This window comes from Vipera berus, assembly GCF_964194415.1.
Source record: "Vipera berus genome assembly, chromosome: 1".
NCBI lineage: Eukaryota > Metazoa > Chordata > Lepidosauria > Squamata > Viperidae > Vipera > Vipera berus.
In genome coordinates this window covers 153,756,354-153,768,871 of record NC_138202.1, presented here as the reverse complement: position 1 = coordinate 153,768,871, position 12,518 = coordinate 153,756,354, and the positions used below count along the sequence as shown (strand labels likewise).

The 12,518-nt window shown below is 43.0% G+C and overlaps 1 protein-coding gene across 1 annotated transcript in view; it reads left to right on the top strand.

Moving 5' to 3' along the window:
• The first annotated feature begins 2,283 nt into the window (after positions 1–2,283).
• The window catches only part of KCNH7 (potassium voltage-gated channel subfamily H member 7), a 321,521-nt gene continuing 311,286 nt past the window's right edge, over positions 2,284–12,518 (top strand). Inside the window, exons 1-2 of the mRNA XM_081314535.1 lie at positions 2,284–2,430; positions 5,699–5,929. Coding sequence (XP_081170661.1) covers positions 2,355–2,430; positions 5,699–5,929 — 307 coding nt within the window. The 5' untranslated portion in view covers positions 2,284–2,354. The remainder of the gene's footprint in view (positions 2,431–5,698; positions 5,930–12,518) is intronic.

The window sequence follows — 12,518 nt, the reverse complement described above, 5'->3', positions numbered from 1 at the left end:
TTCTCATACAGGGAAAATGCCTTTTAGAAAGAAGAGGAATAGGATCAAAGAAAGAAAGGGAACCAAAGAACAGTGAGATCATAAAATCCACCTAATTTTTATTTATTTTTATAGTGGGAGACCATTAGTATTAAACCTTATGTACAAATCATCAAACAAAAGCAGCAAACAGTGTGTAGAGCAAGTTCTAGTCCTCCAGATGTTGATGAACTGCAACTGCCAATCACCTCATCCAGCATAGACTATACTGAACGGTATTGGGAGCTGTAGTTCCCTAATTTCAGACTGAAGTTATCTCACACTATGAGAAAAGCACATCTTCCTTCTCCTGTCCTTACCACTTTCTACAGGGGGACGATCGAGAGCATACAGCATCACAGTCTGGTTTGGAAGCATCACTGCTTCAGACAGGAAGGCGGTGCAGAGAGTGGTGAGGATGGCCAAAAAGATCCTTGGCAGTTCCCTCCCTCCCATCCAGGATATAGCACAGAAGCGTTGCTTGAGCAGGGTCCGTAAGATTATTTGGGACACTACACGACCTGTTTTCCTTGTTACCTTCTGGGAGGAGGCTTCGTGGTATCCGCAGCAGAACATCCAGATTCAGCCATAGTTTCATTCCACACAGCATTAACTTTGTGAACTCTCGGGCTTCCTCCTTCCGTTATATATTCAAGATGGACAATATTTAATATTTATTTGTTATGTATATGTAGGGGTGTGGGTCGATACATATGTTGTACATAGTACGGTTAGGTGTGTGTCATATATGTGTTTCACTTTGAGAGCGGGCAACTAAATTTCATTTTTTTATGTGTGCCGTTGTGCCCACAGTAAAAAAAAACACGACAATAAAGGTTATCTTATCTCATCTCATCTTATCCATATGTCTTCTACACTTCAGGATTCACTAAGTGCTGCCTAGTGGGGGGAGATCAGAACACAAGAGGCTCAACTTTAAACTTCTTGGTCAAGCCTTTTGCCCTGTCGGGCAGGCAAAACCAAGCTTTTCTCCATCCTTATTATTTCATCCCCCTGCCTTTCCCAAATGGCTCCCCCCCCCCCGACCCCCAGCAGGCCAAGGCTTTCCTACATCCCGCTTCTTAAGAAGAGCTGTGCTTCTTCAGCGCTGGAAAAGAGCACGGCACTGAATGGACTCTGAACGGAATCCACGCCAGCGGCCTCCTCTGTGCATAGTGCTGAGGCTAACTAAGCCTCAGGATAAAACTCCAGAAGAGGGAGGGAGGGGAGAGAGAGAGAGAGGGAGGGAGGGAGCAGCCCTTTATGAAGATCGCAAAAGCGAAGTGAGACAGGCGATGTGAATGTATATATACGGCCTTTTCTTTATTCCCTTCACCGGCGGCACGCCCGTTTTGCAAGGTTGGGCGGCTGCCTTGGATTTTTTCCTGGGCTCATCCTCTCAGCGCTGGGAAAGCGGAGTGGGGGGGTGGAGAGAGAGAGAGAAAGAGAGAGACAGAGAGAGAGAGAGAGAGAGAGAGAAGGCGCTAACAGCTTTTGCCCGGAGCCGCCACCCGGCATCTCGACCGCGCTGCCCCGACTAAGTTTGGCACTTTCGCTCCTCCCCTCCCGCTCGGCAGCAGCGGCGACAGCCTCCTCGGGATGTGGCTGCGTGTGGCAGGGTCGTAGCTCCGCGCTGCCGCTGGAGCCGCCGCTCGTCGTCGTCGTCGTCGTCGCCCGTCTCCGGGGGAAGCTTTACGGGCTGGCTGCCGCTGAGCCACGCTTGAGTAACCGAGCTGCCGTAACCGCGCGGGGAGGGACGTCACTCCCTCTGGCTCGGCGAGCACACGCCAGCGCCCGAGCCTTCCCGCCTCGGCGCCCGGACCATCGCTCGCGCCGGGAGGGGGGGAAGAAGAACTGGGCGAGGTCCGGCGTTTCCGCGGCAGGAGAAAGCGGAGGCGCGGAAGAGCTCCCTCACCTCGGGCGGATCCCTCAGCCAGGTTCCCCGCCGCCTCGGAGCGCCGTTGCTTTTCCCTCTCTCCAGCGGGGGGGGGGGTGTGGAGGAAGGAAGGAAGGAAGGAAGGAAGGAAGGAAGGAAGGAAGGAAGGAAGGTAGGTAGGTAGGTAGGTAGGTAGGTGGAAGTGGCGGCGGGAAAGCGAGCGGGTCAGGTCGGCCCCCCGATGCAGAAGCTGAGCATGGAGCAGGCTCCGGGCGGGCGGGAGCCTGTCCGAGCTCGGCGGCGCTGCTAAGATCACAAGCCAGCCTTGCCCGCCGGCCGCTGAGCGATGAGATCTCGCAAAGGGTAGCCGGAGGGGAGAGCGAGAGCGAGAGGAGGAACGAGCGAGCCGGCGAGCCGAGGAGGAGAGGCGTCGCGCCCGGGGAGGTGGAGATCCAGCAACATGCCAGTTCGCAGAGGTCACGTGGCGCCGCAAAACACCTTCTTGGGCACCATCATCCGGAAATTCGAAGGGCAAAGTAAGTTCGCGTCCCCCACGGGAAGGTTTCCCTGGGGTCGGAGGAGGGGGCTCGCCGGTGCGGGTGGCTCGTGGCGTCGGGGAAAGGAAGACAAGTTTGAAGCTCAGAAGCGTGCCTTCCTTTTCCATCAGGCTGACCTGGACCGACGACCGACCGGGATTTTTAAAATGTTTTTTTTTTTAATTTTATGATTGGGGCTGCTAGTTTAATTCTTTTTTTTAAAAAAAAAAACTTTTGTATTATTGCATTTTTTTTATTGTTGTTAGCCGCCCTGAGTTCCTTCGGGAGATAGGGCGGCGCATAAAGTCCCCAAAATAAATAAATAAATAATAAAGAAGCGATCGGGTTTGGCAGGGGTTGCTCCTGGCGTCTCTGGGTGGCTTGAGCCGTCTCGGCGATCGGGTGGGGAGGTGGGCTTTCCTTCCCGTCCTAGGTCGGCTTGCCTTGACACGGGGTCGGTAAATTGTTTTCTTTCCTTCCCTCGGCTCAGATGAGCCGCGAACGAAACGCACACGCCTGTTTAGGCATGTTCCCACAATCGGGGGGTGATGGGGTGGGGTGGGGGTGGGGGGCTTTGGCTGGCCTAAAGTCCTGGAAGGGCAGCCAGAAAGTTGTGTGCTGTTTTCTGCTTGGAAGTTTAAACCTTGGACCTTTTTGTGGCCTGGAGGTACTTGTTTGACATGACTTTGTGAAAAAGTTTTCTTGCAGGCCCTTTTTTTAAGATGGGCTGCTGGCTGGGATGAATTAGGATTTTTCTGGGTGAGCTGTAAAATCCTTATAATCGGACAGATCTGATGGTGCCTTGAGTTCCTTTAGAATCGTAAACAACATTTGACCATAGTAAAAACTTTTTGTGGGCTGTCATAATGAAACATTAAAATTGTTGCAAAACTGCAATAAATTATGAGTACAGTGCCCTTTGGAAAGTTGTCTAATATTGAGTATAAACTATGGTGGCTTGCATGAGCTTTCATTTTAAGCATTTCAAGAATGTTTGTTCTGAAAATAGGGTTAGAGTTGCAAGACGGGTTAATGCAATGCTGTAAATAAGTGTTTCTGTAATCATAAGGATTTACTTTTAGATAAGTGTAGAGGATTACAAATTTAATCTTTCAATTATTGTCACATATTTTGGTCTCAATTCCCTAAAAACAGGAAAATGGAAAAGTATCTTTGGAATGCCATGAGATAATAAATTCTAGATACATCAGAACTACCCTAAGAAGAATATAGGTAGATTGCTAACAACTCCATAACGATGCTATGGATATCAAGGTAACAGTTTCCTACCCTGTAAAAGTCAGATTGTGCAACTTTTCTGGATGGAAGGAACCCACTAAAGTTAGTGCACTCGGTATCTGTCCCTTAGGAAATACATCACAAGGCCATTGAGTGACATAAGTTATGGCTGCTGCAAAGAGAACTTGTCAGTAATTAGGATCTTTCCTTTGGAAGATGACATGCATGAGAAACATTTCAAAATATGTGAATGAGATGGAGAGAAATCAAAACAGATGTGTACTGCCTTGCAGACTTCTCACTGTGTCTTCAAGTGTAAATATGTTTAGCCTTTGGATAGCTCGTGTGCACTTCTGCCATGTGATAGCTCTGATGAAGCTTGGAAAAGATGTGAGGCAAATATCTTGTGCCTTGGTCCTTAATGTTATGACAGATGTGGCTTCAGGGCTGTGCCTGTCATTGAAAACAACAGGCTCAGCAAAACTGAGCAGGCAATGCAGCTTCTGTAGAGAGAAGCTCTACATGGGTATTTCAAGTAAAATGCTTGGTTAGAGTACATGATTATCTTTAAGCTGTAAATTAATAATCGAGGCTATAATTTGCCCCCTTCTACTCTCCTATGATCATCTAAAGCCATATGTTTCTGCGATTCTGTTGGATTACTTCTCCATATGAGAATGAAAATCGGTCCAGTCAAAGTATCTTGCTTTATACAGCCAGGATTAGATGTGTTGTATAATTAAATTTTTTCACTTGGATTTTGTGAAAACTAGAATCCCACAGTCTTGTTTAGAGCATCATTCTACAGGGCAGTCAAGAGGATTAAAATCAACCTGCTCTTGCAGAATACTGCTGGAGTGCTTCAGGTAGCCCCTGTCCCCCCCAAATTGTTTTCCTTACTGTACAGTGCCCTAGATTAACCTCTGCTCTCAGGTGTCTCTCTGTTTAGCACAAGTACAGTGTTCCTGTGCCAAATAAGCTTCATATTCAGAACATCTACGTTGCATGCAAAGGTCTCTCTATCCGTGGCATCTCCTGTTAAAATGACCCAAGTACTAAGTGGTAGGAAATAATATCCACGTCAATAGACCTTAGAAAATAGATGGGCTACTTATTTGGACAAGGGCTAGATAGGTGCCAGGAGCTGGATTTCCCAAATTAGGCAGGAGTACAAAAAAGAAACAAGGAGGCTTAAGAGGACAACACTGCATTTTCATTTCATTTCACCACAGTTTAATAAAGGCAGCTTGGTTCTGCTGTACCATCTCATCATTTCCCCCTTCTGTTACATTAAGGACTATAATGCTGCAGTGTCCTTTGGAGGGGCTTAAGTCATATGTTTGCTCTGGAGAGATCTGGGGCTGGATGGCCAACAGCCCAACCCAATATAAGTCATCTTTTCATGAGTGGACTTCTGTTTTTGAGAACCTTTTTTGTAAAGACAAGATACGTGCTAGCCTTTTTCATTCGAACAGGGCTTCTGCAAAATATTGAGCAAAACTAACATCCACCGTGGTGGTTTCTGGTGGTGGTGGTGGAAAAGCTAGTTTTTGATCTGCTAAATATGTTTGCAGACTTATTTGCAAGCCCAGTGATATTATCTTAACTTTCCTCTGTTCTTTTTTTCCAGTCCAAAAGCCTATTACAAAGCTTTCATTAAAGTTCAGGCCCTCAGAAATGAAGCCTCTTTCAGGAGCTTGGACAAGCAGTACTCGGCACAAAGGAAAAGCCTTTTCAATAGAACAGTAAGCCAGTATTAAGCTTTTCACCCAGACTGTTTTGCAAGCAGCTTCCTACAGTAGAACAGATTTCCCTCTCCTGCGAAGTCAGCTGATTTTGAGTTTTAATTCTTCTGCATTCCACCGAGTCACTTTTAAAGAGCTTTGGTATACCAGAGTGGTATTAAGCGTCTGCTAAAGCTCACCGTATGTAGAAATTAGATGCAGCAACAGCTCTTCTCTAGACAGACACCTGAGGCTTTTGAGAAACCATAAGATTCTTGAAAAAATACCTTGTTGTTTTATTGCAGATAAAAAATTCATCATTGCTAATGCTAGAGTGCAGAATTGTGCGATCATCTACTGCAATGATGGCTTCTGTGAGATGACGGGCTTCTCCCGGCCAGATGTCATGCAAAAACCCTGCACCTGTGACTTTCTTCATGGACCAGAAACCAAAAGACACCACATTGCCCAAATTGCCCAGGCATTGCTTGGATCAGAGGAGAGAAAAGTGGATGTTACCTATTATCATAAAGATGGTAAAGTAGTTTCTTTCTTGCATTTGTTTCAAAACAAGTTTTGAAAGCCGGCTTCCCATGAGGGGTTGGGATGCTCACTGAAGGCTCTTAAATACCTATAAAGTGTGTGGTGCTTCTTTCCGAGACCTCTTGAATGTGTCTTTTATTGATGTATCAATCCACCCATTCTAGGAAATTAAGATAGGGACTGTTATCCTAGCCAGAGATTAGAACAGCGTTTCTCAGCCATCGCAACTTGAAGATGCACGCTACTTGTGATGTTCCTGGAAGTGAAGACGACACATCTTCAAGTTGCCAAGGTTGATAAACACCGTATTAAAGGAATAGCCTCTTCCACACCAGCAATCCACTTCACTTTCCTTTAAAAACAGCTCTGGATTGGTGTTTAAGCAGGTTTCTGTTTGCATATTGCTAAATTACTGAATTGCTGAAGTGACGTGAATGATTCTCTTCATGTGGGGGTTTTCAAAGAGATCTTGTTTATGGTTTAATTTTTCAGTTTAGTACACAACAGAAAGGAAGGAGGAAAGGATTCCACTTCTGGGAAAATTGAGTTGTATGTCTGGAACTGTGATTGTTTTCAAGTTTAAAAATCAAGTACTGTATGTAAGAACGCATGCTGAATATGCATATTTTACTATTTCCAATGAATGATTCATATCTCTTCCCTCCTTATATATTTATTACTTTTCACTGAATTCATTCATAGTTTGTCAGTGCTCTCTCTATTTCCTACATTCTCTATTACACTTAAGATTATGAGTGAATTGTTCCAAAGCAGTGTTGAAATACAGCATTATATGTATTTCAAAATAATATGGTTTTGGATTTATGCATGTGTAACGCGTAAGGATAGTTTACTCCACATATCCTCATTATAAATTTAACAGTGAATGTTCCAGAAAATTTGGGCTGTATAGTACCTTGGATTTTATTCCAACGATGTCTTAGAAGATTACCTCTCCTACTGTTCCCAGAAAAAGAATCTGAGATAGGTGTTATGTTCATGCCCCTGTATGGCCCAAAGAATCTTTTTTGGAATAAAATCCAAAGTATTGCACAGAGCTATTGGCAATCTGAGAACAGTGAAGAATGTGCCCAGTTGTCAAATCAGAATTTAAATACTGGATTGATATTAAAAATCCAATCACATTATATACAAAATGTGACTGTCATTCTAAAGGCAACTTTTACCCCTTGCATACATATGTAAACCTCAAACAAATTAAGGACTAATAAATATTTTCCACTGTGGATTTTGTTGATTTATACCAGACATGTCAAACGCGCGATGTCACGTGATGTCACGCGATGTATCAGAGCTTTTTCCCCATTGCTGGCAATGGGATGGGCACGGTTTCCTGGTGACATGTCCGTTCTGTGGGCCGGCAGTTTGACACCCCTGATCTATACTAATTGCTGCTTCACATCATGGAATAAAAAAACCCCTCTACTTTGGCGATATATTTAAAAGAAATGGTGCATTTGATTTGATAGAATAAGATGCTTGATGTTATACAGTATATTTATGTTTAAACAATCATTTGAGTATATATTGTTTCAAATACTGAGTAATAACTTTGGGGAAAATTTAAGAAAATCGTTTGTTTCAAAGAGGTTAAATCACATATTTTTTTAAGGTTTAACTGATTTCAAATTGAAATAACTTTATTGTGGTCATTAACCAGCAGAGTTTAACTGATTTAGATTTGCACAATGAATCATTACTTTCAGTAGGAATCATACAATATGTATTTGTTTATGAACTTAAGATGTACATTTATTTGTCAAAATGCATCTGGATAAGGGAATAGTAATATTAATTATTTCTCAGGGCTTCATTTATTTTATTTTCTGATTATTCAGTTACAGTAATACATAGCTATGTTGTTGTTCTTCTATTGTTGTTTGCACTGCATATCTATTCAAAGGACAAATGCAAATTTGTGATATATTCAAATCTTGAGTTTTAATTAAGCTTCAGAGGCCCACCTGTGCACTGTTTACATTCATTTGAGAATTGTGACAATGAAACGAATCATAAAGTGACAATTGAACTCTAAAGAAGTTGTGACTCCTGTATCTCTTCAATGGTTGTGGTGACATTGGTGGATTGGCATTGCTGAAGGATTCCATTCACTAATAAATGTAATTCCTGGAAACAAAACAAGCTTGGATAAGTACATTTCCTTAGAACAATGTCTCCAGGTCAGGAAAAAGTATGTCTATTGTTGCAAATGTGGTTGTGAATATTAGTGGGTATTTATGTTCTCAATTTTTTTTGTCAAACTTTTGTGGTGCCCTTTTTTGGATCCTAGTAGTTATTTTCTCAGTAACTCTCCAACTGCAGCTTTCACAGATGGGAGAGGTCAAAAGGAACTAGACCAGGGGTGTCAAACTCAATTTCATTGAGGGCCGCATCAGCATTGTGGTTGCCCTCAGGGGGCCGGGTGGGTATGGCTAGGGTGGGCGTGGCCTACTGGGTGGGCGTGGCTAGAGTGCGTATGGCCTACTGGGTGGGCGTGGCCAGCTCTACAGTTCGCATCAAGGGTGCCTATGGGTGCCTGGGCAGGAGTGGGACAGATCTGAGGGTCTCTGTAAGAAGGAGGGTCTCTGGGCCAGGGCCAAGGCAGTGGGGGCCGTTCCCTCACTGTTTCCAGGATGGCTTCGCGGGCCACATGAAACCACTTCACGGGCCGGATCCGGCCCCCGGGCCTTGTGTTTGACATGTCTGAACTAGACAGAGGAAGCAGTTGCATAATGCAAGTCGCTCTTTCTTTGTACACACATCAGTCTCACATGTATACACAAAAGGGTTGGCCCAGGATCAAGAAGCTGCAACTACCAATCTTGTTGGATTTGATTGGCTTCCTGACGGAACAAAGATTAAGATGTTGGCCTTGTTTAAGGAATAGAGAATCACCACAATTTTATGTGTTCCATTATATTCAGAAATAGGTCATGTGTTCAGTGGGATAAAATCTCTAGGACTTCAACTTTAGATGAGTATATTATTAGTTGTTTCGGTAACAAACCAATGTAGGTCTCTCACAGAGATTTCTAGCACTGTTACCATATTGCAGTTCTCAGGATCTCCTGAAGAAACTCTGGTTTTTAAACATGCACGAAAGACTTGGCAGCCACAAGCTTATGGTGAAGAGATGCAGAAAACCTGTAACATTTTGTTGCCTTCTAGTGATCATCTGGCTTTTTGCAGCCTAGTAACTTGGTAAAACCAAATAGGTCTGTAGCACAAATTCTATTTTTATGATTGGTACGAGATTATTTAGAAAGCTTCATGACTGAATGGGGAAGGCATGCCAGTGAATCCTTGACTCTTCTTATTGTGCAACATGAATTTGTCTTTTTATTGCTTTTAAAGAATTCTAGCTTTTCCTGTACAGTGTCAGGCCCAGGGAACTGACGACAATATGAGAAATTTATTATTGTTCACCCATAGATAGAAACCTTGGCAGACTTACCTGCGTAATTATTAGATATACACACTGAACTGCTGGTGTGTGTGTGGCGGTGGGGGATGTCTGCCTTCTTCCTTTTCCTGCATACAGGATTCCGAGCTATGTTGTCTCTTTAATCTCTGGAAAAGAACTCCTATTTCCTGTGACACTGGATTATATTCCATCACATCAGGTAGTCCTCAATTTATAATAAAATTATGACAAAGCTCCCCATGGCTATTTACGACCTAAATTTAAAGTTTCGATGCACCCCCAGTCACATGATCGTAGCTGTGCTGGTGCAGTGGTTAGAATACAGTATTACGGGCTAGTTCTGCCGATTGTCAGCAGTTTGATTCTCACTGGCTCAAGATTGACTCAGCCTTCCATCCTTCCAAGGTCACTAAAATGAGGACCCAGATTGTTGGGGGACCATATGCTGACTGTAAACTGCTTAAAGAGGGCTGTGAAGTGGTATATAAGTCTAAGTGCTATTGCTATTGAGTACTCTGGCCTGCATTTAAAGCTGTTTGAAGCATTCTGTGGTCATATGACCACGATTTTATATATATATATATATATATATATATATATATATATATATATATATATATATATATATATATATATATATATATATTATCAGAAACCAATGTTTACAATTATTCATTGTAGCCAATGGATTCGCTTGATGTGGTATTCACTTAGTAACCTTACTGACCTTGGCGTTCACTTAATCACCATGGTGACTGATTTCATGACTGTCATGGAAAAGGTTTTAAAATTGGATGCAAATATGTGATGACCTGCTTAATGACCATCATGACTTACAACCTTAATTCAAGCTCAGTTATGGTCATAAGTGGAGAACTACCTACCACTCTTTCTACATATAAATGGAATACAGAGCTCAGATAGCTTCAATCTAAATTAGATTACTGTGGGCCCATGTGTTGTGTGAATCCAACCTGTTGTTTAACTTCAGCCACTAACCATGGAAACGACAAAACCTACAGATTTCCAGTTAATGGGAAGTTTGTAAAAAAACAACAACACCTGATGGTGGCAAACCTGTTGCATTAATAATGAATTCAGTGGATATGCTGGATAAGGAAGTTCTATTCCTCAGATACAAACTGCATATGGAATAAAGGCATAAGGAACTCAGAGTAACTATGAGCATCTGGACTGGAAGTGGTTAAAAGTAATACTGATATGGAAATTAAAAACAAAGGCTTGGGCTTTGCAAGAGCTGCTTATTGACCTTTAAAATGTATTAGAAGTTGTGTGCAGAACATTCAAAGGTTGTAATCACACCTTTGTGATTACATATGTTCATGCATATACCATTGTTTGCAATTGATTATGAATTCATTGGATTAAAGCAAATGCATTTCCATTTATTTATCCCTGAAAATGAGATATTACCTACATTTCTCTGTTTTTAGGATAGTGACTGAGTCACAACAACAATAAGCATATCTGCTTATATCTAGTGAGAAGTTCCTTTGCGTTAAATAGAGCAGGTGTAGCAGAAATAGAGTAGCACAATGCCCTCAGTCCCTTGTTATTGGCCATATTGGTTAGGGAAGTTGAAGCTGGAGTTTCACAACATCTGGAGTTCTATTTTTTTAACCTTAATTGCAGATTAAAAAACCATGGGCACAGCAATTAATCTTGGTTTCCTTGGATAGCAACCTTGAAATGTTCCTGGGTTCATTACCTTCCTAGGAAGCTAAGCACAGGAACACTTCCATGGTCTTGAAAAATTACTGCTTGGAATTACGCATGTAATTGTTACTGCTACTTCTATTACAGAGTTGTGCTTAAGCTGCATTCCTTTCCTATTTCTGTTTATCTAATAGAGTCATTTGGCTAAGATTTTGAATTTTATGCCCTACACCAGGGCTTTTCAACTTTTTCATCCATTGTACCACTTTTAGGATATGGCAACATCTGAGTACCACCAGTTGCCTAGCAAGGTGTCAAAAACTTGATGACCAAAAAAAAAGGAAAAAAAAGTGATGAAGTACAGGTGGTCCTTGAGTTACAACAGTTCGCTTAGTGACTGTTCGAAGTTACAGTGGCACTGAAAAAAGTGCCCCCCAAGCCACAGCCGAGCAAGACACCTGCCTGCCCGCCCGGCGGCGCTCTTCCTCCTGTCTGAGGTTTTCATTCTTCTGAGCATTTCTGTTGAGGATTGGCAGTGGGGGTGGGGTGGGGTGTGTTTGGTTTTTATTCCCCCCCCTCTGCTGGGTGGTTCCAGCAGGTTTTGGTCACTTCACATGACCCTGGGATACTGTGACCATCATAAATATGAAACAGTTGCCAAGCATCTGAATATAAATCACAAGACCCTGGAGATGCTGCAACATTCCAGCTGATCGGCGCTTCTTCTGGGCTCAGAAGCGCCAGGATCAGCACCGAGCTCCAGCTGGAGCCTGGCGCTGATCCTGGCGCTTCCACTGAGCCCTGACAACCCCGAAGAAGCGCTGATCCTGGTGCTGCCGCTGAGCCCTGAGAACCCTGCAGCTCCAGCCGGCTCTTGCTCAGGCTTGTGCGGTGCTGCCACCGGTTCAGCTCATTCCCCTCCCCCGCTACCACTTTACTAGGATGGTCGCGTACCACCTGCTAGGTGCCAATGTACCACAGGTGGTACCTGTACCACTGGTTGAAAAGCCCTGCCCTACAGTTATTACTCGGTGGCTTATTATGAAATAGAAAGAAGCACAGAATTTCTGGAGATACATTGCAATGGGATTACTCTTGCCTAAAAGCAAAGAGGGCTACATTCTTTTTGACTCTGAAACTATCCTATTCAAAGTAGAGGAAAGATTAAAGTATAGAAATATATGTGAATCTTATGTCCAATTGCATCAAAATAAATTTTTCTCAATAATAACTAAACCAGGAAGTATTTAATTTCTGCATAATAGAACTGGTACTGTTAATGTGTTTTTTCACATAAGCTTCATCACATCCTTTATACAACCTTTTGAAGAACTGATCGGATTAGGTATCTTTGGAGGTAAAATGGTATTTACATAGCACATCAATATTTTTGTTTTAATAAAGTTATTTTCTATGGAAATGTGTGACAGCACTTCCTTTGAGGACTTCATTTTGCCATT